Genomic DNA, 27,267 nt, shown 5'->3' on the forward strand with positions numbered 1-27,267 from the left:
ACCACATCAAAATGATTTAAATTACCTTTCTTCCCCATTCTGATAGTTTGAACTTCAACAGACTATGTTTACCTATCTAAATAGCTGAACAGAGTTTTGTGCTAATGAGCAGTTGAAAAGGTATAGCTAATGGAGTAGTGAGTGTTCATTAACCTTTAATTTTTGATGAAACTTTATCCTCCTTGGCATGAAGGATACCAGTGTTGAACAGAGTTTTTGAGAGGTATACCACCAGAGACCTTGGATCCAGCTGCTTGAGGGTTTGTGCTGTTCTACTTTTCCCACCCCAGAAGTGTTCTGTACTGTACTCTGCTGCTGCACTGGACACTGGAATTAACCACTATTATCTCAAAGGTTTGATAGTTAGGGGAACCTTTCTCTTGGGAAATGACCAGAAGTCATAAAAAGTCCTATGAGCACTCACCTCATTGAGAGGAAAACCAGTAGCATGGACACTGTGCAACATGGAGCAGCTGTAATTCTCTAATGGTTGCAGATGCAGTCCAACATGTTGATGGGGGATTCTGTGTATTCAATATTATGAAAAAAAAATAGACCAGTTCTTAACATTGCTTACTTATTTTGTGGTGGATCCACTATCAGTGTTCTAATTTATCAAAAGGACATACAGCCATCAGATATTTTCATCTTTGTCATCATTAAAACTCAGTTCAGTTTTATTAATATAGTGCCAATTAACAAGTTTACTTTCAGTTATCCCCTATGGCTATACCTGTTGTAGCAAGGGATTGCTACAACAGGTAGCTCTGCATGTTTCATTTAACAATTTACACTGGTTGCCTTTCCTGATGCAATCTCAAAGGAATTTGTGTCTCCTCATGAGATCGAACCGGTGATCTTTTGCTTCTAAGGCGAATGTCACGGTCAGTGATAGAAAATATTCCGCTGATGTAACCTCTGGCCAGGAGTCAGTTAGTCAGTCAGTATTTTAATATGTCTATAAGCACTGATGTTGCCATTTATAAATGTCATGTGCCCAACGCCTTCACACTTCCAGCACTGTGCTTCACTGTTGAGACTTTGCATTCTCCTGTTTTCACAGCAGACGTGCTGGACCCCATCTGAGCTGAACAAATTTATCTCGGTTTCAGCTGAAAAGTATGCTCTAAATATTCTTCAGGCTTTTTTTCATGTTCTTTGTCATAAAATAGCAAGATTAATCTTTTTAAAGTAATGACCTCAGCAGTTAATGTCTAAGAAAAAAAGCCCATGGTTGATCACTAGCAATGTGCTTCTCATTTTTTCATGGTCTTTAACATAGAGGAAGGCTGTTGCAGCTCTGATTATTAGTGATACTGTACTGATTCTGTACCTTTTAATGCTAGAACTGTGGTTTCACAGATTTGTTTTGAGCATCAGTCATCCTGCATCTTTTTTTTTGCTTGTCTTTACTGGAGCCATGGGACAAATTTTCAGATAGACACAACCCATTAATTCCAGTAAAAACAAACAAACAAATGTTCACTCGCACCTGTATTTTCAAAATAGATTTTATAATCTAATATACTGTGCAAAGTCTCGAATCACCTCTCATTTCTTTATATTTTGCTTTTAAGGAGCTTTATAGGAGCCAAATCTCTTTTTAATTCATTTTTTTAAAGGTGTAATATGAAGAGGGGGGCCTTAACAGCCCACTGATAATAGTGTGCATCTAACTTAATAGGCAAAATCAATATTGTTTAAACACAATATTTATCCCTTCAAGCAAACTACACTTGGTGATAATATTTAGCTGTTTTCAGAGATAAATTTGTCCATTTATTACCCAGGTCCATTAGGTTTTGGATGAATCTTTTATCATCCAGTCATCATTGAATTAGAATATACTCAGAAACGTGCTCTTCATTTTCCTTCCATCGTTTTGTAGTAAAATAAATTCCTGAATTGTATCAAAGTGTAATAGTATCGTGAGCAGGATAATGTAAATCATCCCTTGTTCTTTGCCAGGATAAGGGTTGAAAATCTTTTCCTCCCCTGCCAGATGTACTGTGATCCTAATTTGTCCCATTTATTGAATTTCAATTTGTTTGAGTGTTTGTGATAGGAAGAATAACCTGGTCAAGATGTTCATGTTCCTGCCTCAGCTTGGGATTTAAAACTTAATAATGGGATTAAATTCCACCTCCTATTGTCATTCCCAATTGTTTTACTCAAGAGGCTCAACATTATGGCATACCAATTGTTCTTTTACAGTTAATATTAACTCATAAATATGTCACGAGGTATGAAATTCAGTTTCTTGAGTGGACTCCAACTTATGCTCCAGCTAGTTTTATAGGTTTTTGGAGTATTCAGCTTGTAGCCTGAGATGGAACTAAAGGTATCCAAAAACACCAACAAGTTTGGAGTTGATATTTCTGGATTTGGCAAAAAGATTAAGATGTCATCTGTAAATCAAGAAAGTTAGTGTCCTTGATTGAAGTATTACTTTATTATTCTGTTAATTTTATTATTACAGGATCGAATATTACTATCGTGGGTCAATCCCTGACTTAGTTCCTAAATGGATATGATGTTGTTAAAGACTTGTGAATGATCCCAAAGTTGTTTCCTGAAATCTTTCCAAGTGATTTCAAAACCAGCAGACAGACTGTAAAGGGCCTATTGCACAACTTTGTCTAGTCCCTCTGCAGGCTGAAAACTGAAAGCTGAAAACTTTTGTTATGTCTCCATTTATTATTAATTTTGCCTTTGGATTGTTTAGCAGAGATGGATACTTTTTAGTGAAGGTATTTTTGTATTGCTTTCTATAAAAATTTCCAGTTCACTTAAATGCTCTCTCGTACTGCTTGCAGTTTGTTGTGCTCATGCAGAGTATGGTGGACGTTATCCTGCTTCTGCCTTTGCCAGATAAAGCCGTTCTGCAAGAAACTTATTATTTGAGAAAGGAGATTTTTGGTTCTTTTGGCCATGATGTATGTTAAAAATCTTATAATCTTTGTTCACAAAATCAAGAGGTCAGTCCTAAGGATGGGAAATAGCAAGAAAAGGCTGAAGTTTGCCAAATTACACAAGAACTGGAAATCAGAACTGAAAATCGGTGGCAGGGGTCCAGGTTCAGGTCTGGCCCATACCCTTTCCTATCATTCCCCTTCAGTCTCTCTTATCTTCCTGTCACGGTGTACTGTCCTATGAAAAACAAAGGCTATAAATGCTCCACTAATTATATAAAGGAGGGCCATTTCAGCCAGTGGTGTTGGGCTCTTGTCAATTAATAGGATTTTGTACACAGCATCAGATTTTGATCCACCATGCAATACGATCTGGAAAGCATCTGATTGGCCGTGGTTTCATTCATCACCTCACAATAATGCCAGTGCAATAAAAGCATACCTAGATGGAAAAACACACAGAAGAACTCTATCAGTCATAGATTGGCCTCCTCAGTGCCCAGAACACAACATTATTGAAGCAATTTGGGATCATCTTGACAGAGAATGGAACAAAAAGCAGCCAATGTCCAAAGAAAAGCTTTCAATGTCTTTCACGAAGCCTGAAGATATATTCCTTGAGACTACTTAAAGAAATGACAAGGTTTCCCTAAGTGAAGTTCAGATTGTGTTGGGGAATAATACCATATAGAGACTTTCAAGCGTGTTTATAGAGGAAAACGAATAGACTACAAACTCTATTTTTGCCCTCCTGTATTTCCATGTATTTTTACATGTTTCAGTAACCTGCTACACCTATTTCTATTATTTTCCAAGCAATATATTAAGGAGTGAGTGGTGGCTCAAGACTTTTGCAAAGCAGTTTGTTTGTAAATATTTCCACTTAATTACCTCTAAATGTTTGCTTGTATGCATTTATTTTGTCAGTACAGTGTCTTAAGAGTTTACAATTCATTTAGGATATGGAAAAAGTTGAGCCAGATTATTATTATTATTATTATTATTATTATTTTTTTTTTTTTTTTTTTTTTTTTTTTTTTTTAAAGCATCACCACTGCATCAACAGACTGATGTAGTTTATTTAAGAGTATGCTAATCCACGAAGGGTCATAGCTAAATCACCAAAGGTCCTGTGAAATATAACATAGAATTAAACATTTTGCACATTAATTGGTGCATTAAGATTCATGTTTTTCAAACATTTTAGATTCTATTTATAATTTCAATTGGTCCAAAAGCTAAAAGACTAAAATACAGTAAGCAGTACACAAACTTCTAACCATGTTATACCACTGTGAAAATTGTAATTTTATTTTTTACAGTATATTTAGAATGCTTGTTTGTTTGTTTGTTTGTTTTTGCTTGATATGTAAAATGGGCCTTGCACTGCAAAGTTTTGGTAGATTTAAAAAGCTAAACATTTGGTTTGACATTTTTAGTAAAGTCTAGTCTTATTTTGGGGTTGTTTTCTAACTATCCTTACTGAGACTTGTGTCCATAATGTTGTTGATTCAGTCCAGTGTGCATGGACCACTGATTTAACAGAAGCTTTGATTATACTGACAAACACCAGGAATTCACTGATTTATGAAAATTTATTTTAATTAGTGGGAGAATTGATGTAATATACACAGCACTGCAGCCAGGCAGTATTATAAATGCAATTACTCATACTAATAATTACTGTTATTACTGTAAAATAAAAAAATCTTTTTAATCACCTGTTAGCTATTCTTTGTCCACTTTTAAATGGCCATTTGCTTTGCTTACATAACGCTTACTTTTAACATATTTTGCACAGTATGTACCTGAGCTGTCAAACAATGCCAAAAGTCATTTTCAGGTTTTACTTAAAATGGTTTGAGCCTGTGGTTTTTATTATTGTCACTAATATTCTTATTATCATTAGTATTAGTAGTAGTTTTAATTGAATTTAATCAATGAAAATTGATCCGTGATGCTTTCAGGGTTTCCTTCAGGGTATAGTGCGTGCTGAGCCTCAACCTTTGGAATTTTTTTTTTTTTTTTTTTTTTTTTTTTTTTAAGGTGTAGGTGTGACATCAAACATGAATCAGCCTGCTTTTATTTAGCTTACTTACTTTAGCTTAAAGAAAAGAACAAGCAAAATGCAAAAGGTAAATGGTACGCCTTGCGGTTTACCTTCAGTTCAGCCGATTATTCATCCATGTATATTCACTAATTTATGTAGGTTAAATCTTCTCTCTACTTGCACTGCCAGCTATGTGTCTGAAATCGGAAGCAGAAGGTCCTACACCGGTCTACTTTTCTCATTTTGTACCCCCACAAACACTCACTATGTGCCATAGTGCTATATTAAGAGTCGCAGACGCTGCACACCTTTTCGGAAATTCAACTTTGTGTTTTATGTAGTTTGTGAGACACCTGCCAGTACTGCAGCTTTATTTTTTTCCACATTTGAATGTGGTTCCCCCCCCTTTTTTTCTTTTTAAACTTGATTATATAGTGAAATTCAGAATTTATTAACAGCCCTTCTGTCTATTACATCCTTGAAGTGCCTCAGGAATTCAGCTAAGAATGCAGCTGATTGGATTAAGTGCCCCTTGAGAACAGGCTGGAGAAAATTTAGAAGTTGTCACTCTGCTGCTAAATAATAAAACATTTCACATGGGTGTGTGATGAGGGGCCTTTTGCAGGGACAACGTCAGACATGTTATTACAGAGAGAGACTAAACCTGAAAGAACTGGAAAATTGATTTTTGTCTTACAAGTCTTTGTGCTGTGCTTTTTATGCAACAGATTGCCTTCAGACAGCAGTTGACTGCAGTGTGTAGAGGCACTTCAGTTCTCACTTGTCAACAGCCACCTGGCTGAACAATGTTTTACCCCACAACAAAATTAACAAGAGCAGAAGAAGCAATCTTCATCTCTGATGCCCTTTCACGCCCTTTATACACTTGGAAAGAAATGTCAGTGAATCCTACATCAACAAAAGTAAAAATAACAAAGTAAGACTAAAGTAACATTATATTGCACATTTAAACACTTTTGAACAATACATAATAGTATGTACATAGTCACAGACGCGTACATTTCAATTAAAAAGAGATCTTCTTTTAATTGTGTGAACTTGCTGTTAACTAACAATATATATGTTAATTTAATTTAAATGCAGCTTTCTATTTTCTTTGTGGGGTTATTTTGCTTTTATTTTTAGCTTTTGATATTAATGTTGTCATAAAAATATTAAGCTCATTATTAACCTCTGATCGTTCCACTTAAAGGTCAAGGTTGTTTTTTTTGTTTGTTTGTTTTTTAAAGCCTCAATGAAATAACATTTTTCTAAGGTTATCAATGACATGAACTGAGAAAACTTGTGAATTGTTGTGGGCATGGGATGACCCCTTTTCTCAGAGCTTTATACCTGGAATTCTTCCCTCCCTGTTTGGATGCACTGGAGTCCTATCTTATCCTTTGTACTTTAAACATTTTTGTTAATTTAACCTTGTTTGTGGTGCAAATAGACAAAAAAAAAGAAAGAAAACAGAAAAATAGGACCCCTGACCTTCAGTTGAAAGCAACAACACACTTTGGAATTACATGTGTGTTAAATCGCTGTGCGGTGCATTTCAGTTGGCTAAAATATATGCCGTGTACGTGCTTGGTCCAATGTTCAGTTTAAGCCATTTCTCTCTCTTGATCTCAGAACTTTACACAGTCCATACGTGTGTTGATATTATTTAGTTTTCCCGAGCGTTTTTTTTTTTTTGTCTAGCTAGCGTTACCTGAATTTGGTAATAAATTAAACACTGTTTGTACTGTCAGTGTTGTTCATTGTTGGCTTGTTCCTTTTATCTACAGGTAGCTTCCGTTACTCCTGTGACATCTGTGGAAAGAAGTATAAATACTATAGCTGCTTTCAGGAGCATCGTGATCTGCATGCAGTTGATGGTAAGTTTTGCACAATTTTCAATCATTCCTCGTGGAAAAATCTGTACTTTCTGCAGCAACTGCAAAATCTAAACAAAGGGGGCTAGATTGTTTATATGGAGGAAAAAAATAAAATAAAATTAAGCATTTTATTCAAGGACTCCAAAAAACAGAAGGGATGGCCAGTGTCTAAATGTGGTCTGCAAGTCAAGGGAATTAAGGGCCCTTAAACTTTTAGAAGAATGAAAGTCAGCAGAGGCATGGCAGAATACATGTGTGTAAATGAGCGCAAGGCAGGAGGAAAGGTGAGGATACAAGGAGCAGAGGTGAAGAGGAGAGTGCAGGCTGGGTGAACTCTGTGGAAAGAGTTACCTAAGTAAAATTTTACTTGTATAGCACCTTTCAAGATAAAAATCACAAAGATCTTCACAGAAGCTAAATCATAAAAACAAAAATTAACCAAAAGCAAGTTTAAAAATATGACTTTTTAGTTTTTTTCAAAAGAGACCACGGAGTCCACGGATCTCAAGCTCAAAGGGAGAATTCCAGAGTCTGGGGGCCAAAGTTACAAAAGCTCTGTCACCTTTCGTTTTCAGCCTGGATGGACAACCAGCAAGCCCTGATCACATGACCTCAGGGACCTGAGTGAGAGACGAGTGTCAGTGTGTCAGATTTGTGACAGAAGGATAGCAGCAAGAGTGAAAGGAATGATTTACAAGATGGTAGTGAGACCTGTTATGATGTATGGTTCGGATACTGTGAACCTGACAAGAAGAGAGGAGGCCAAGAAATAGCAGAGTTTAAGAACGGTTTAGGTTGAGCAGTTGAAACAAAGTTAGAGAGGTGAGGCTGAGATGGTTCGACCATGTACCGAGGAGGGATAGTGGATATACTGGGTAAAAGATGAGATGCAGGCAGGAATTGAACTCATGTGATTATTGTAGTATTACATATCTGAAAGAGCTCAAGTTTTGTGACGAGTATTGTGAGAAGATAATCGGCTTGTTCATCTTCCTTTTCTTCTCTCAGATCCATACGAACAGGTGGTGCTACCTGTGGATGGCCTTAAAGAAGAGGAGCCAGTTGAACCCTATCAGAAAATTGGACCAAGTAAGACTGTTTGGTGTACTTGAGGTACACAGATATCTGTACACAAAATTCACAGTTTGGTATATTCATTGATTGGTTTAGTTTGATTTAAGTTTAGCAGACAAAAAAGTGCCTGATAGGCAGTTATTCTTATTGTTAGAGTTGGGATAATAAAATGCTGCAGTCAGTCAAAAAAAGGCTTTAAACTCCTTGTTCACAAGCATAAAGTAAATAAAAATTATATTTTAAAATAAGTGGAAGTTGTGCACAGTTAACTTTTCAAAATCTGAAAATTTTGAAAAATATTTTATTTCTTTGTTTACTTCAACACGGAGGAATCGCATTAAACCAGGGAATTTTAATACTGAGCTGAGGGTTGTGTACTGAACCATCAGGACAAATGCAATAATATCGCTGCAGATGTCTGTACAGAGTATGATTTCAAAATGAAGACATACCACAGCAGAATGAGATTACAAAATTCATTTTAAGGTAGCTTGGCTTTTGTGTTTCCCTGCAGAAGAAGTATATAGAAAGATTTTCCAGAAAGTTTTTTTTAAGTTAAAATTCGGTGATGTTTTAGGGCCTTACAGTTTCAGTCTTCTGTCCAGTTAAAAGTATTGAACACCGTATAGTGAAAAGGCGTTAAGACATTGTGATACTCAGTGTAAATAACACCAAGGATATACGTTAAGTAAAGACTGGTAAGGTTTCCAAACATAAGTCCATAAGTCCTTTTTCGCAGGGGAAAAAGCACTCACCCACCTCTACAGAGACAGCGGGTTCAGCAGACAGCAGCACGTGCCCCTTAAAACACTATTGGCAGTGTTTGCAGGTGGGAATCCTGCACTTATCACTGCATTAATGACTTTTATGGGTGATAGTGTGAACCTCCATGCACAAAACAGGGAAACCCCTGTGTTTCTAATCACTATTATGTACTGCTAAATGTAAACTGTAAAAAAAACAAAACAAACAACATCCAGTCAGAGTCACTGCTTCTTCCTCTTTCCACTCGATATCGACTTCTTGTTTTCTGCTTCTCTCTAGTGAAGTAAGGCATGTGCAAAAACGCTATTCTTCATCTTAACTGAAGACAACTAATCCAACAGATTTAATCTTTACTCCTTCTTATTATAACCATCGTGGATACAGAAGAGGACAAAGGTTTGTTTATGTGTTTTCTTGTTTCCAGAAACTGGGAGCTATGTTTGTGAATTCTGTGGGAAGCAGTACAAGTATTTCAACCCGTACCAGGAACATGTTGCTCTTCACACGCCAATGGGTGAGTTCATTTGTTTTCTGTGCTTTATTTATTATGATAATGAGTCATTTCTTCATTTTATTTTTGTACAGTATGAAATCTCATATGCAGCTCTAAACCTTGTTGTATGGACAGTGTCATGTATTTTGTTTCTAAAGTTGTGCAATGAATGCAATCCAAGATGCTCCTTTTTCATGTAGGTTCATTTGATTTGAAGACATCACGGGTACAGGAATGTGGTAGCATGGATATGAGTAAATTTGGCCACAGCCAAACTGGAAAGATAAAAAGTAAGCATAAATTTGTTTTGTTTTTTACTTTTTTCATTTATATAGGAAAAGTCGCATGCCTTATAACCCTTGAACCTTTTTTTTTTACCTTGGACACAAACACACATACTGAAATTTGACCATCAAATCTGCCTTTTTTGTCGAAGTACTATTTACAGATCACATACACTAGTGGGCCACACTGTAACATTTGAAGCTGATAATGTTCATAATAACTGTCATATCCATCCATCCATCTTCATCCGCTTATCCGAGGTCGGGTCGCGGGGGTAGCAGCCTAAGCAAAGAGGTCCAGACCTCCCTCTCCCCAGCCACCTCCTCCAGCTTGTCCGGGGGAATACCAAGGCGTTCCCAGGCCAGCCGAGAGATATAATCTCTCCAGCGTGTCCTGGGTCTGCCCCGGGGCCTCCTCCCGGTGGGACATGCCTGGAACACCTCGCCCAGGAGGCGCCCAGGGGGCATCCTTGCCAGATGCCCGAACCACCTCAGCTGGCTCCTTTCGATGTGGAGCAGCAGCTGCTCTACTCTAAGCCCCTCCCGGATGGCCGAACTTCTCACCCTATCTCTAAGGGAGAGGCCAGCCACCCTTCGGAGGAAGCTCATTTCCGCCGCTTGTATCCGCGATCTCGTTCTTTCGGTCACTACCCACAGCTCGTGGCCATAGGTGAGGGTAGGGACGTAGATCGACCGGTAAATTGAGAGCTTCGCTTTTACACTCAGCTCCCTCTTCACCACGACTGACCGGTGCAGCGTCCGCATTACTGCAGCCGCAGCCCCAATCCGTCTGTCGATCTCCAGCTCCCTTCTCCCATCACTCGCGAACAAGACCCCGAGATACTTGAACTCCTCCACTTGGGGCAGGAACTCATCCCCGACCCGGAGTGGGCACTCCACCCTTTTCCGGCTGAGAACCATGGCCTCAGATTTGGAGGTGCTGATCCTCATTCCCGCTGCGTTACACTCGGCTGCGAACCGCTCCAGTGCGAGCTGGAGGCCCTCACCCGATGAAGCCAACAGAACCACATCATCCGCAAAAATCAGAGATGAGATTCTGAGGCCACCAAAGCGAAAGCCCTCCGCCACTTGGCTGCGCCTAGAAATCCTGTCCATAAAAATTATGAACAGAACCGGAGACAAAGGGCAGCCTTGGCGGAGCCCATCACCCACCGGGAACGAGTCCGACTTATTGCCGGCAATGCGAACCAAGCTCTTGCAACGGTTGTATAGGGATTGAATGGCCCGTAGCAATGGGCCAGACACCCCATACTCGCGCAACACCTCCCACAGGACACCCCGAGGGACACGGTCGAATGCCTTCTCCAGGTCCACAAAACACATGTAGACTGGTTGGGCAAACTCCCATGCACCCTCAAGTATCCTCGAGAGGACAAAGAGCTGGTCCAGTGTTCCGCGACCAGGACGAAAACCGCATTGTTCCTCCTGTATCCGAGGTTCGACTAGCGGACGAACCCTCCTCTCCAGCACCCTGGCATAGACTTTCCCGGGGAGGCTGAGGAGTGTGATCCCCCTGTAGTTGGAACACACCCTCCGGTCCCCCTTCTTGAAGATGGGGACCACCACCCCGGTCTGCCAGTCCACAGGTACTGCCCCTGATCTCCACGCAACATTGCAGAGACGTGTCAACCAAGACAGCCCTACAACGTCCAGAGCCTTCAGGAACTCGGGGCGGACCTCATCGACACCAGGGGCTCTGCCACCAAGGAGTTGTTTAACTGCCTCAGTGACCTCGCCCCCGGAAATCGGTGGGTCACACCCCTCATCCCCAGACTTCCTCCCCGGAAGACGTGTCAGTGGGATTAAGGAGGTCCTCGAAGTATTCCTTCCACCGCCCGACAATTTTCTCAGTCGACGTCAACAGCGCTCCGCCAGCACTATACACAGTGCAGGTAGAGCACCGCTTTCCCCTCCTGAGACGCCTGACGGTTTGCCAGAATCTCTTCGAGGCAGTCCGAAAGTGTCCCTATTGCCAGTCTTGGCAGCCGGGGGTCGGTCCGCCAGGGCCTCCGCTCCTGGCCGCCACCCGGCTCACAATGCACCCGACCCCTATGGCGCCTCCTGCGGGTGGTGGGCCTGCGGGAGGATGGGCCCATGTCTCCTCTTCGGGCTGTGCCCGGCCGGGCCCCATGGACTAAGGCCCGGCCACCAGACGCTCGCCCTCGGGCACCCTCCCCGGGCCTGGCTCCAGGGCGGGGCCCCGGTAACCCTATCCCGGGCAGGGTAAACTGTTCCCTCGATATTCTTTTCATGGGGGTCATATGTTGAACATTTTTGTGCTTAAATAATGAATTGTAGAATTAATTCTGCATTTGTAAATTAATTTTCGAATTCCACATTAAAAAGCTGATTTTCAAAATGTTTTTTAAAACATAATTTGAAACGGTAATTAAAATGGACTCTGCATCCTCTACTTTACCTGCTAATCTCTTTCTCCTTTAACACACAATTCAAATGACTCTGAAAGAGTGCAAATTTACTGAGGAAGTCTGTAACTTGTACACATTTGTATGAATATAAAAAAAAATTAATAAATAAAATAAAAATCTGCAAGAAATAAAATGGAGGGGGGGGGGTACAAAACTTTAGTAACTTTACTTCACTGTGTGAATTTACTGTTTGAGTTCAGTTTTGGTCTTAAACCACCACCTGGCTCAACAATCTTTTTGTCAAATTATTGGCAAAAAGTTTACAGTGGGTTTCTTCTGAGAGATGCTTCTAAGGCTGAAATTAAGCCAAGAGAAACAACAACTGAAAACAAATGTATACATTTAAAAAAAAATCTCTTGATGAATGAATTACAGGCAAGCATATGCCCAAAAGGTTACTTGCTCTGGATGTTTCTGTGGAAAATTGTTTTATCACTCATCCAAGTGACTTCTCCGGTGTAACAGATGAGTGATGAATGTTTCACCCACTGAAAACCATTGTGCCCAGTTGAATTCAATTGACTTTAAGGAGAGTTGTTAGATGCTGTGCTCATGAGGACAGTCGGTTTTAACTTGCAGCACAACACAAAGCTGCCATATTTGATCAATGATCAAAACACTTAATAGAGCAGAATTAAGACAAATGTAATGTCCTCATATGATAACACATCACACATGACCCAGCATTGTTCTAAGAATGCAAACTTTCTTATTAGAAGTTTCCCAAGTTGCCAGAAAGGAACAGATTTCTTGCTGATCTTAATCAGTGGTCGTTGCTCTCTCTCCGGAATGGCTGCACGGAGGAACATCTATGATAAGCGCTGAGGTTTGTGTCCTTGTCAGGATTAAGCCATCCTCAGCTTCCAGGTTAGGAAAAGTGGAACCAGAAGATATTTGAATGCATCTCTCCACAGCTGCTGATGAATTCTACAAAAAACAAAGTTTGTTAAAAACACTTGCAGGTGAATCACCACAGATTTATCAGTGACATCCATTTACTCAAGAATCACTGATAAGTGAATAACTAGAATGTATAGTTTATAATTTCAACAGTGTACTGCACAAAATGGAACTGGAATATGTCAGATGTGTGATGCTTGTGTGATTTTTTTTTTTTTTTTTTTTTTTTTTTTTAATTAATTAATTTATTTTTTAGTACTACAAAACTTTGCAGTACTCATGCTAATTTAATGTGGAATTTTAAAAAATTATTTTGAAATGAGGTTTTTAAAAAACATTTTGAAAAACAGGTTTTTTTAATGTGGAATGCAAAAATGAATTTACAAATGCTGAATTTATTCTACAATTCATTATTTAAGCACAGAATTCTTTATTTTGATGCGTGTGGCTCTTGTGGTCCTCCATAATTTTGATGACCCAAAGACTCGTCTAAATTGCCTCTGAAAAAATACGTCTCATGTCAGCAGTGATAAGAACCTAGTCACTGATCACTGAGGAGGAAGAAACCATGAAGAGGCTGTTTGGGTGTGATGCTTGGCATCTCTGGTTTACAACTTTCAATTAAAAGACTGCTGCTGACAAATCAGTGCCAGATACCACAGGGAACCTTCAGAGCTTGAGGAGGTCATGCTCTGGGTGCTTGATGCTATGTTGACTGCACAAAAAACACAAGGAGCATATTAGGCTGGGAAGTAATAATGTTTTTGTTCACCAGTGGACATTCACATTTACACATAATTTCTAGATTTGGCAATGTAGAACCTAAGTGCTCTGTGATTGGCTGAGGATTTAAAAAAAAACTGCACTATTGTTGGAATTGTTAGTTTCTGCTAATTGTGTGTAAGGTTACTGTTGCATATGTGATATCTTTGCAGGAAATGAATCTTTGCTGAATGGTTGGGTGAACAATTTAAATAATAAATTTGATGTCATCTTTTTTTTTTAATTGCCTAAAGCACCTAAATATTAGCTGCTGACCACAAGAAATTACACATTAATTTTTATTTTCTAAAGGCCCCCCCAAATCTCCTCCCCTAACAAAAAAAAAGTAATTCTGCTAAGAAGCAGTGTGCCATAAAGAACTATTTAAAGCATGGCACACACACACACACAGAGCTTAAAAGTGGGTCAAAAAGATGGAATGAAGAGGAGGAATTAAACCCATATTTAAATATCATTTGAACGTTTGGATCATTTTCAAGGCTGTTAGCGTGATTGATTTGCATGCTGCAAACTAAAATCAAGTGTAAATTGCACGTCATTAACTTTGCTTCCCCTCTCTAACTGTTGTGCGGATTCAGTTTAAATTAAAAATGTTATCCACAGTCGTTGGCCTGACCATGTCACTCATCGTTTTTCCTGTTTTCTCACATACAGACAGCCCATTCAGGCGGAAATTGGAAAGTGCAATTCAGTCCAGTCTGGTTGACACAAACAGTTCACAGAACTCGAGCGGTGAGCACAAGTCACTGGGTTTTTTTTGTTGTTGTTGGTGGGTTTTTTTGGGGGGTGGAAATGTATTATTTTTGTTCAAACAATAAAAACAATATTTTTAGTAATGCTACAGTTCAGGTATATGAATTAATGGAAGAATAGAAACCATTTCTGCAAACATTGCTTTGCTACCCATGCCTGGGCTGAAGATGTAGATGGAGAGGTTTGTTTCATCTAACTGCATATACTAGCTTAAATTGTAGAGCATTAACTTCATCCTGTTGTGTTTGGGTTCATATGAGGTGTTATCAAAATGTTCTTACACTGTTTTGTTGTGCACAAAAGGAGCAATGCATGGTAATGCGAATACAAAAAGTACAAGTGGTCACATTCCTGACACAAAATTCCATGTGATGTCATGTTTATCAACTAGGGCTGGGCCATATCATACCCTTCACGGTAATACCGTTATAATGTTAGGCAATGATAAGAAAATGAAATATCACGATAGAATATGGGTAAAACGCGCATGCGTAGTGCCTTTGTTTACATACGCACTTGGCGGAAAAAGCACGGTGGCGACGGAGAATGAGAAGGCGGGTCGTTGAATGAAACAGATGAACCAGAACTGGTTTGTAAAAATGGTGCAACATCAGTGGTGTGGAACTGGTTTGGCTTTCGTCCATCAGATACACACCAAAGCACATTTTTTGGTAGAGCATGCAAGCGAGCCGTTGTTATTACCAAACCGCTCAAAAATGTTTTAGTACGACTTTGCTAAGCTACGAAGCCGCACCACTTGATGGAGTGTCGGAGCATTTTAGCTACCGTAGTCAGGAGCTTCGCGGAGTGATACGTACTGTGCTTCAACGTAATATTAGCGTATGCGTATGTATAACCTCTTTTTAAGTTTTGTGGATATTATACATGGTTATGCTGAGGATATGTCGGCCAATTTCCACTGGAAATGCCTTTTAGTTAAACTGTCAGCAAGGAATTTGTATTTACACTGTTAAATTTTTATATAACTTTAATGCACTTAAAAAAAGCTGCTTGTTTAAGTGAAAATACATTGATGGGGTTTTTTGCACTAATAAAGTTGTGGAGTTGTAAAGTATTTTGTCAATTATATTGTCGGTTACATCATTATTGCAAATTTTCAAAAATATCATGATAAATATTTTTGGCCATATTGCCCTGCCCTGTTATCAACACTGGGTCCTGGATTACACTTATATTGGTGACCACATCAAGGTCTTGTGAAGAAAAAGAAATACAGGTTTTTGTGTTAAACTGTGTTAACTTTATATTTGGACTAGAGCCGTAACAGAAATCTTTAGTGAATGAGCCTTTATGATTCAAGCACAAATAAGATGCATCACGTCAACTGTGCCTCCAAGAAACAGCCTGTTGTTTCCTACAACATTCACTGAATTGTGCACTGTGAATTCATCCCCCAGGGGCAGACTGAAGGGTCGTTCCAACTCAGAGCAGCTAAGTTTTAAAACATTTTCTGCTCGACCTTCTGTTTTCCTACAAACTTTATGGTCCAAAGTTTGGAAACACATATTTTATGTAACACATAAACACATATAGATTCATATAACAAATAATCTCCCAAGATTTTTTTTCTTCTTCTTTTTGCAAAATGGTCCCTCAACATATTTTTTGACTTTTTTTTTTTTTTTTTTTTTTTTTTCACACGTTGAAATCTGAGGCAATGCTTGAATATGTACACGTCAAAAACTCTTGAAGATAAAAGGAGAAATTTTCCCTGATACTTCTCACCAAAGAAATGAATCAAGATTTATAATTTGGGACAGATTTTGGGCTTTTATCTGTAATAGTTTTTGAGTTAATCATGTTCAAACATTGCCTCAGATTTCAATTTGTGAAAAAATCGCCTGAAAGTGGTTGACAGATAGAAAAGATAGATAGGTAGGCAGATGGATCTTGAAAAGTATAGCTAAAATTTCACAGCAATCACTGCAAATTGGGGATGGTTGAGCAGTAGGCCCACCTTAATTTGAGATGGAATAACCCTGTAAAATCTTGAGAAGTCAGAAGAACATAAAGCACAAATGACCTGAACCGTGGCACATGTCAACATGTACCAACTCAGTGAAAATGCAGACATTTTTCATTATTTACCAATGTAATTGTTATCCTTCACTGATCCTGTTTCAGATTTGGGACCCTTAAACTTCTTTTTCTTCTCTAAGATAAAAAGAAGGGCTGTTATTTTGATACTGTGGATGAGTTTCAGTGGTTATCAAAAGTGGTGCTTGATGCTCTTAATGTCCACAGGAAAGCAGTGCTGTCTGACAGTGCAGAGTTGCGTGTTGAGTGACAGGAAATTGAGTTGCTTACTCATGATTTGCTTAAGTTAAATTAAGCTACTTTATGCAAATACAAGCGTTCCAGTGAGAGACAGCAGCTCTAAAAACTCTTGAGAAGCATTAAAGTAGCCATTGTCAATCTAAAATCAGTTTAAGCAATCAGTTTCTTTCTCACCTTACATCTTTTTCCTATATGTTGGACTGTTTTTATTTATGAAGAGAATACTTCATGGCAAACAAGCTGCCATGTTAGTTTCATCCAATCAGGCGTTTGCTCAGTGTTTGCACAGCTGGACGAGGCTGGAAAAGAGGGACGGCACCTGTCAGTCTATTCTATTTTGTCTCAGTCTGGTGGCTTGCAAAGCAATTCCTCACTTATAAAAACACTCAGTTGACATGTACCATAAGTGTGGGAGGAGCATTTTGAGTGGTATATCCATAAACAAGAAGATTATGTCAAAGAACATAAGGGCTATATGTAAATCTGGTATGTTTTTAATGTTTAGGTGTGGACATGGAGCACTTTAGTTGCTTTTTAAAGAATCAATACAATATTATCTATCTTTCCAAGGTTTAGTAAATTGCTTTATTTTTCTGTTGTGTTCCATTATATTCAAAGTAAACACAATATGAATGCATAAAAATAAAATAAACAATAAATGAAGTTATATTAATGCGGTGATAAAATGAGGAAGGGAAATGAGTGATGGTGGTCCACTGTCTCTGTAGTTTTAAATTCCTCCCCCTCCTGTCCTCCTGTTAACAGGAACGCCAAGCCCTCTGGTGGCCACCTCTTTCTCTACAGCACAGAGTAAGTCTAACCACACCTCTCTGCCTTAAACAAATATATGCATGTAAGCACGCACCTTGCTTATTTTGCCATTTTCTCTGTTTTCCTTGATTTTTTTTTAAAAATCTGTTGTTATTTAGTGAAAATCTTTCTTTATGTAATTGTGGTGATATATTTTTCTTCTTTTGGCTTGACTATAACAAGAAAGTGTCTGACCAAGATGCCCATTGTTAGTCTTACTGACATCTGACAACTTAGCATTGCCTCCTATGGGCAGCAACATTTTACCGTATTAGGCTCACTGTTATTGTTAAGTATTAAATATCTCTATAAAAAAATCATAGATTTCATAAATGCTTTTTCAAAAGGAGTCACTTTTACCACATACTGGCGTGCCTGAGTTTCGGAGCTGCTGTATTTTGCAGAAATCCAGTGCACGTCAGGGACAGACCATATTTTAATTTTTGCCTCTGACAAAGAGTCAACACTCTTCTGGGCCTTGTGATTTTTTTAGAACCGTACACTTGTGGTGCCTGTGGCATCCAGTTCCAGTTCTACAACAACCTGCTGGAGCACATGCAGTCCCATGCTGGTGAGTCCACGACTACAAATGCATGTAAAGCACGACAGCAGAAAAAGTACGTAACGTGAACGCAGTGTCAGTGGCTGCAATACATTCAAAACTGCCATTCATCACATATCACCACTGTTTAATTAGTATTCCGTGTTACTGTACATAATATTTCTATATCTGCCAATAATGAGGGTTGTTGCAGATCTGGATCTGAGTTTGCTGGAAATAGTGTTGCAAAGATTTGATGCATCATTTGTCACTGTGTGTGTGTGTGTGTCTGTCTGTCTGTCTGTCTGTCTGTCTGTCTGTCCATGTGAAAAGAGAGTTTTCTCTAGACTCTGTGCAGTCCTGCAAGAAACACCTTTACTGCATCTACAAACTTTCCAGGGGTAAATCCGAAAAGGTTTAACCCAAAAGCTACATCTCAGACTTTACATAAAGGCCTCAGTTATCATGTTAAATGTTAAAGTTTATGACAGGACAATTCGAAAAGGACTGAATAAGTAGGGCTTGTTTGGAAGGTTTGCCAGAAAACAGCCTCTTCTCTCTTAGAAGAGCATGACAGCACAGCTTAGGTCGAGACATTTGCATCTAAACAAGCCACAAAAACACAATGTCCTTGGGACAGATGAGAAGAAAGAGGAGATGTTTGGCCGTAATGCACAAGTGAACCACATTTGGCAAAAAAAACAGACACGCTTTATCTGCACAAACACCTCAATCGAACACTGTGGTAGATACAGATATACCTGTATCATTTTGGCTTGTTTTGCAGCTACAGGACTTGTGCGTGTGCTTGTGGTGTGATAAAGTTAACTGTGAACTGCAACATGATGCAGCAGAACAATATACTGACAGACCAATCAGAGCAGCAACAGATCGGCTGAAAAAAAGTCCAGACCTTAACCCAACTGAAATGTTGTAGGGGGACCTTAAGATAAATGCCTGCAAACCTCAATGAAGTAAAGCAATATTGCAAAAAAGAGTGGGCCAGAGGTTCTTCACAGCGATGTGAGAGACATAAAGTCATGCAGAAAAGGATGACTTCAAGTTCTTTCTGCTAAAAGTGGTTCTGTAAGCTACTGAATCATGGGGTGTGCTTCGTGTCCCAGGACTGCACAGAATAAAGTTGCATTCTCTGCTCTGCTTTTATGTTGTCATTTAATCATAAAATGTCAATGCTGATTTTTTTTTTTTTTTTTCCAGTTCTGAAGAAAATCAGTTTTTAAGCAATTAAGCCAAATATTCTTGCAAAACTTACTAACACAAAAATAAATAAAGATGCACACCAGGAAAGCAAGAAAGTATCTGTCTTTGAGCCTTTTTATTTAATATTTAATGTTGAAAGTGTTCAACTGTAAGTAGTTATCCTGTTAAGTATGAATCATGTTCCCTGTCTTCAGCTGGAATTGTATGATTATTAGTCAGATTCAGCTGTGAAACAAATTATATATCAGTTGGATTTGAGGTTTTTTTTTTTAATATTGCCGAGATTGACTTTGGCAAATTAATTACCATAGATGGAACGCTGTGTGATCTTATAATGAGAAACAACTAGGAAAATAATTCTTTAACTTGTGGTATTTATTTTTAAGGTGCAATTTGTCAACCACAGGGAGGCCAAGTTATTGGTTCTTTTAAAGACAATTGTTTTGTGTCATGGTTTTAATCTTTACATTTTCTTCCACTCAATACAATTAACTTGTGCTTTTTTCCATTAACAACTCAGCCAGCTCTTCCATCTCTCTGTCAACAGCTGATAATGAGAACCACACCAAAGGGGACTCTCCCAAAACCTCTTCAGTATCGGGTCCTCAGGAGCAGCTGTGGAGAGGCTCTCAGGCTCAGGCCCATTCCTCAGTTAAACTACAAATCCAGCCTCAAAGTATCTCCCAGAGAAACCATGCTCTCACCCGTAAGTACCGCACCTTCATTAAGCCTGGTGGTTAAGAGGCTTCCCATATGTAATATCCCACTGGGCAGTTTTCTTGCATACCTGTCTCTTTCACAACATTTTCTGCCTTTATCGCTACTGAATAAGTAAAAATAAACAGAAATAAAACATTTTGGACATTTGGATTGTTTTCTGTGTAGCACTAAAGCACTATGCCAACAGCTCTTTGAAAGTACAGTAATGTTGCATTCGTGCTGTAGCTCTCATCATGTCATTGGTTTATTAAATAAGCCTACTAGGAACATTAACATAGAAGCCATCTATGTCTCTGATTAATAAAGGCAGCAGTGGTGTCTGCTCTGTGTAGCTTTCCCCTTTGATTGCAATGACTTCACACTATGTCATAATCCCTCTCTGATTGTTTTTATATCCTTTTTCTTATTTTAATGTTTCTGCCAGAATATCCAAAGAAACATAAACACTAATTGTCTTTCTTATCATTTGTTCTGCTTTCCTAACCATCCATCTGCTGTCTGTCCTGGCAGAGAATAATGGACTACCTGAGAAGGAGCGCCAGCAGGTGGCTGAACGCCTATTACGGGTAATGTGTTCAGATCTGAGCATGCTAAATGTGCTCAACAGCAAGGACTTCCTGAAGTTGGCACAGACCCTAGTGGATACGGGTGCTCGTCATGGTGCCTACTCAACCCGTGATGCTCTTGGCAACATGAGTGCCTTGGCACTGCGGCAGCTGCCCCGCATGTACAACCAAGTAAAAGTCAAGGTCACGTGTGCTCTAGGCTCAAATGCTTCGCTTGGCATCGCCGTCACCTGCCACTCCCAGACATCTGGCCCAGACGCTTGCTACGTTCTAACAGCCTACCAGGTGGAGGGCTCGAGACTAAAGCGTTACGTGCTTGGTGTAAGGGAGGCTGAGCTGAGGGAAGGGCCAGAACAGGTTCATCACTGGGTGCAGAACGTGCTTTCTGAGTTTGTGATGTCAGACATCCGCACTGTGTATGTCTCTGAGCCCAGAGTGTGGGCGGCAGGATTTGGAGGGTCACCACTGGGAGGCGGGGGCCGGGGGCGGATATGTTTGCGCTGCGCAGGATGCTCACTCGGTGCGGTTGTTCAGGCCGTTCTTGGGAAGCGAAGCCTCCAGGCTCGAGGGCTTCATGAGCTGGCTGAGCTTCTCTCCACATGCAGAGATATCTCCTCCTCTACCACACTCATTCTCCGTGATGAACAGTGTACCAACACATCCACAAGCACAACTGAGGAAGGTCCACAGGGCAACCCTGCACAATGCCCCACCCCTCCTTGTTGGGATCGTATGGCCGAAGCTCTCCTGCAGGTCCATGCCCACTTTGAACAGATTTGTGAGGCTTATGGCCGCAGTAAGGCCACAGCCCCGCTCCTCCAAGGTCTCAACAAGCATCTGCTAGGCACCCTGGCTTGTCTGCTGGCACCTCTGCGCCTGGCAGCTCTGGAGCTGAGCAGCCAGAGGAGACCAACTTTACAGCAGGTGCTGCCCGTCTACCTGCGCTTGGAGAAGTTCTTCACATCCAAAGCTGGAGAGGCTGGAACCGGCACAGCTAGCAAACTCTGCCACTATTTCCTAGAAGCACTCAAGGAAAACTTCAAGGTATTAAACTGGTATTCCTTACACTTAATAACTTCTGTATTGCTAAATGAATGTTTCTTTTATCTTAATTTAAATAAGTTACATTAGAACTGGCTTGTTCTGTGTAGCAATTCAAGTTTTTATTTTATAAAATTCATTTCACCTGATATTTGCATCTCGATTGTACAACAGCGGTCCCCAACCTTTTTTGCGCCACAACCTCAACTCTCACGGACCGGTACTGGTCCGAGGCCCGGGGGTTGGGGACCACGGTTGTACAATACACAGTGTTTAACAACAACAAGATAAAGGGAGTATTTTCTATGAGTAAGTACTGACAGTATCATTTTACCTTTTTGCCAGGTTGAACGAGCTCACCAGGTTGCTATGGTCCTGGACCCACAGCTCAAGCTGCGTTCAGTGCCAGCCTACCAGCATGAAGACATAATCTCTCGTGCGTGCGAAATGGCTGCTGAAACTAGGGATGGTGGTATCACTGGTGGTGGAGGTTCAGGTGGTGACGAGCGGGACGCCGATGGCCCCCCCACTCCTAAAATAAGCCGAGTAGAGGGAAGTGGAAACAATGGTGGTCCCTCACGCGGGTCCTCCTCATCTTGCACCGTGTCTGGTAACGATGACAGCCAAAGCCAAGTTAGACAAGAGATTTTTCAATACCTGGCTGAGCCTCTCCTCCAAGGTGCACCTGATCTCTTCCAGTATTGGAGCTCAACAGTGGGCGAGAAGTTCCCCAGGCTCGCTCGCCTGGCACTGTGGCTACTTGCAGTGCCTGCTGTGGGCATACGCAGAGAGTGCGTGACTGTGTGTGAGCAGAGCTTGGCTATGAAGAGGAGGCAGCAGGTAACTGCTGAGGAAATGAACAAACTAATTTTCCTTCACTCTAACATGGGCTAGAAGAAAACCTAACTAACCTAATCAACCAAACCTTCACCTCCAACCAATGACTCAAGACTATTATTTATATATTTTAGGTTTAGCCTAACTGTAAACATAAATGTGTATGGACATTAAATACTTCTCGAGACAAATATTTAAAGATAAAGTCACATTGTTAAGGTTGCAAACACCCATAAAACAATACGGTGTATTACATATTTTTTATGGAGTTGTTAAGTACTGTGGCCAAAATGTAGGGGTGGAACAGTAACTCTCAAAAGATTGTCCTGTTTGGTACTCTGCCCTCGGTTTGGGATGCACACATAAGCAGGATGAGTTTAGTCTTGTCACAGCCAGTGATTTGATTTACTCCAGCCTATTAACTAAACTACTACAAGGCTACAATGCTGTTATTCTCACTGGATGACAACATTTTCAGGTAAAGAATTCATTGCTTGAAGCTCTTGTCATAGACCTCTGAAAATTGACTGTCAAAGTTGACCAGGTATTTACAATCTCTAAAGTAATATTCATTGGTGTATGACAAAAAAAATCAAGCGGTGGATCTTCACTGCCATTGCACCTCTGACAAATAGGTGTACTAGGTTTATCATTTATTATCACAAGTCATAGAAATGTTTATTTTTCAGCACATTCAGCCACGGGCAGGTAACTGAGAGCTTAATCATTGCAGTTGACTTTGATGGTTGCATCAGTGTCCTAAAATGTAGCTGCAGATGATTCGCATGCAGTGCATGCAACTTTTTCATTTAAAAAAGTAAAAAGTAGCAGAAAAACACAGACAAAACAAGTGTGATGCTTTTCTTTTTTTATGTTACCAATGGTAAAGAAAAGTGATCCAACGTTTTCATTCTAGATACAAGTCTTATGCTGCTAGATATAAAAGTCAAACTCACTGACTTGCACAGAAGAGACGAAATGATAAACGTTATCTTTGGTGGACATTTCTTTACAAGTGATTTTCATACATCTACACAGAGGAAAACATCACATTAGAATCTGTTTGTGGTTCGATTTCAATCAGCTGTACCATATCCTAACAGGCAGTTACAAAAACGTGATTAATCCGTACATTATATCGAGCAGTGACAGCATTATGTGACCCTTTTGACTATCTCATTGTTAGTTTCCAGTACGGCTACATCACTCAGCTCTGTAGCCGATTAAGAATTGCGTAAGTTGTTTTTACACTGAAGACATTTTACCTTTGCATTTCCCTCAGATGAAAGGCTGTCGCTTGGAGGCAAAATGCTAATTGATACTTGCATAAATCTTTGTTTGCGCCTATAAATCTATTTTTTTTAAGCTCAGTCTGAAAAGACTTGTCAGTAGGGACTTATGCGCTTCGCATTTATAATTTCGTATATACATGCTGTCTTCCTTTTGTGAGCTACACGTTTCCCGTTTTAAGGCAATAAGCTTTATCCACAGGCCATAGTTTTTCCGACTGTTCTCATCACACTCCTACAGTTAATTATCAAGGATAAACTCTTTTAGTTATTTGTTTGTAAAATCAATGGGATTTTCTCAGGAATGACCATATCCAAGAAGGCACCGCCACTTTTCCTCACTGTACCGAAAAGAAACCAAACTGTGACCTCAATGCCGAGGTATGTACTGAACCGTGACTTTTGTGAAACGTTCCACCCCAAATACAGTTAGTGCCAATCGCAACAAACAAGAGAAGAAACACTGAGGGTTTATTTTTTACAGGACACATTCTGCTTGTGCATTTACTAAAGTCAACGCATGCATATGTCAAGTTATTTATTTTTTTATGGATCCTAGTATACATACACTTGAGCTTTTACCTCCTAAAATGACTTGGATGAATGGAAGCTATACTGTAAATCTTGTTTGTTGCTTCTGGTACTAATTAGTCGAGTACTGGTTTGTTATCTCTGTTTTTTGGGCCTTAAGTCTCTTTCATGCAATCACCTTAAACCCTACAGTCAGAGCCAACATCATGCCTTTATATTACTGTTTAATGGCCTTCTTTTCACTCATCCTTTCAATGGCTTGTAGACATTGTATTTACTTTTTCTTTTATTTGCATAGAAAGGGAAACAAAGCAGTGTCCCAGTGCTCAGACGACTCATGGACAACCACTGTACTTTTAAAGTGCTTGTTGTCAAAATGTCAGATTAACTGAGCATGTATGCTTTCATCTTTTTCATTCCCACGAGGTCAGTAATAATCTTTACAGTAGCACAGTATCCACATGTAACAAGTATCCACTGTATAAACGTACACTGAAATGACTCAGTGGTAGATATCAGAGACTCGTTTTGAAAATTGTCATTTGGCTGATTTTATATTGTTTTAGGGCCTCGGGCTACATCACCTGCCCCTTAAATGCTAACAGCCAACCTAAATATCACTTTATTACACGATTAAGAGTAAAAAACAAACTTTGCCCAACTTTAAGCCCTCGGGCAACTTCAGGTACAGACATACATGTGTTCCCTCTCAGTATTGTCTCGTTCATTTCAGCTGCTGCTTGTGTACGACAGGTCCATTCAAACATTCATTTCCTGTTTCAGTGTCACTTTTGACCTTGAATCGGTTCATTTTTCCGGCCAATAGAAACACTGACACACTGTATTTGGAACTGATGTCACTACTCTGATGCTTCTGCATATCGTGCTTATTGACTGAAAGGCTGCCCCGTCATCCTCGTAGCGATCGATGCTAATCATCCGCATTTGAACCTAAAGATCACGTCCTTTTTTCGAGGGTTGGTGAAGGACAGTTTACAGTTAAATATAAGGTTAATGTGACTGTAACCTTTTAGTTTGTGAAGAATGACAGAAAACGACACGCAAGAAAAGAGAGGGAGCAATTATCAGATTATGGTTGGACATCGGATTCTTTTATTACACCAGAATGCCCTTTTTACTTATGTCATAACATTTGTCATCTTTGTTTTAGTGGCATTAAAACTTTAAAACCCTTATGTCAATTAAAGGTCAAAGGCTCTGCATTACAAACTGTTCATAACTACACAAGATGTTTTTTAATAGACTGTAGCCCTCCTTACCTCCAAGCTTTGATTTAGTATTTCATAAATGCTTTTTTTCCCCATAATGGTTTTCTTAATATATCTAATGTGTTTTTTTAAATATATATATTTATATATTTTGGTAAAAAAAAAATCAAAAAAAGAAGAGGAAGAAGAAGAAAAATTGCTGTAAATTGTATTTAATTTTTTAATTACCAATCCAATGTTTTACCTCAGTACTCAGAAGGTAGTGTTGTAATTTAAAGATTGGGAATCAGATGTTCATACAAAAATTTAGGCTCGTCAAAGACATAGTCAAAATACTGTACAATGATTTGTGGTTTCAAGTTATCCTCAACTGAATGATGAAGGGATTTTTTTCTTAGAGTTTTTAAATAAGTATTTTCAATAGGATATGCTCTGGGACAAAATGCCATTGTTGACGTAATGATGTCAACTTAATTTTCTGTAGAAATAGCGTTCTTTTGTTGATTAAACGAGTATATCTAAGATATGCATGCTTTTAATAAGAGTTCTGATATATAACATTATAAGCCAGTGTCTGTCATCAGATGGAAATGAATCATATTGGCTCTCAGTTGATGTTTAAGACACCCCGGACTGAATTCTAACCTTTCAAGGTGGGAGTAGCTGTGCTGATTGTGGACTGGTGTTAATGGGTTGACATCATCCATTTTCAGAGGATGTATTCTGTAAATACAAGAGAACTGCTGTTTTTATGCCACAAGGGGGCACCTTCATTTCAGAGATAAAGTAGGGAGCACCAATAACATTATACCTCTTTTTCTACAGTAGCATTTCAGAAGGTTTTGATATAATAGAAAACTCAACTTAGATACTGTTACTAGAAAACTGAAATCAGCTGTAAGTTTTATTTTGTTTCAGGATTTTAACTTATTCAGATAATAAAAGTTTGGTTGTTAAAATGTGGTATAAGAATGCTAACATGGAGATCTGTTCTGTTTTAACTATGGATTATAGTCTGTATTATCAATTCAGGTTAAGAAATTAGTGTTGCTTTCATCCTATTTTACAGGTATTTCTTCCTTTTTATACTCTGCTAAAACGCAAAAAAAGTATGTTTTGATTCTCTTCATTTTGTCTTTTTATCGCACTTTGGCAGCATTTTCCTGTGTAGAGTCAGATCTGAGTTGTCTTATTAGTAAACCTAATTTATACTTTTGTAGCAACACTATTTTTATATAATGGCAAAGAAAGGGTTTGGTGTCTTTTTCGTTGTTTTTGTTTTTTGTTTTTCCTGTGTCATATGACAGCGCTGTTCAATGTTTCTTGAATACATTACCCACTGTAGTATGTTATGTGTGAATAAACTCCAAATCTGTGTCAAACCGTGGTGCAGAAATTTTATTTATCTGCGTGTGAGTGTGACTGGAGAGAGATTACCTGGATAGTATTGTTTGTACTTCTTGTGGAAGTGTGTATTCAAGTGTTGCAGTGAAATAGAACTCTGCTTCTGTGTTTATCAGGCGTGAAACCTTGAAGACGTTTGTGCATATTCCTGCAAAATGAGGCTGCCTGCTTATTTTCAGAACAAATGTAGACTCCCATCCAGAACGAAATGAAGCACAGTCTTTTCCCGGTGGCCGAGGGAGGGGAGGAGGGGACGGCAGGCCTCAAACACATGTAGAGGGGAAAGGAGGTCTTGTTTAAAGAAAAGAGCGACTGAAGACTCACATGGGGAGTGGATATGCAGAGGCTGCTTAACTGCGTGCAAGGGTTCCCCAGGGGCTGCGTATAGGGCTAAAGAGAGAGGGGGTGGGGGGGCCACTGGCAAGCAAGTGTTCGT

At 39.5% G+C, this 27,267-nt stretch overlaps 1 protein-coding gene across 8 annotated transcripts in view; it reads left to right on the forward strand.

Moving 5' to 3' along the window:
- Positions 1 to 26,809, forward strand: part of znf618 (zinc finger protein 618) — a 47,208-nt gene extending 20,399 nt beyond the window's left edge. For 5 of the 8 annotated variants that reach the window (XM_012917178.5, XM_012917189.5, XM_076886537.1 and 2 more), the window contains 11 exons: positions 6,753 to 6,842; positions 7,851 to 7,931; positions 8,656 to 8,745; positions 9,106 to 9,195; positions 9,375 to 9,464; positions 14,246 to 14,323; positions 17,408 to 17,452; positions 17,946 to 18,023; positions 19,762 to 19,920; positions 20,445 to 21,544; positions 21,887 to 26,809. In XM_012917178.5, the coding sequence (XP_012772632.1) occupies positions 6,753 to 6,842; positions 7,851 to 7,931; positions 8,656 to 8,745; positions 9,106 to 9,195; positions 9,375 to 9,464; positions 14,246 to 14,323; positions 17,408 to 17,452; positions 17,946 to 18,023; positions 19,762 to 19,920; positions 20,445 to 21,544; positions 21,887 to 22,435 (2,450 nt within the window). In that variant the 3' untranslated portion in view covers positions 22,436 to 26,809. The remainder of the gene's footprint in view (positions 1 to 6,752; positions 6,843 to 7,850; positions 7,932 to 8,655; positions 8,746 to 9,105; positions 9,196 to 9,374; positions 9,465 to 14,245; positions 14,324 to 17,407; positions 17,453 to 17,945; positions 18,024 to 19,761; positions 19,921 to 20,444; positions 21,545 to 21,886) is intronic. The other 3 variants (XM_012917196.5, XM_023153203.3, XM_076886539.1) reach the window with 2 other exon arrangements.
- Positions 26,810 to 27,267: the final 458 nt, after the last annotated feature.

This window comes from Maylandia zebra, linkage group LG7 (genome assembly GCF_041146795.1).
Source record: "Maylandia zebra isolate NMK-2024a linkage group LG7, Mzebra_GT3a, whole genome shotgun sequence".
Lineage (NCBI taxonomy): Eukaryota > Metazoa > Chordata > Actinopteri > Cichliformes > Cichlidae > Maylandia > Maylandia zebra.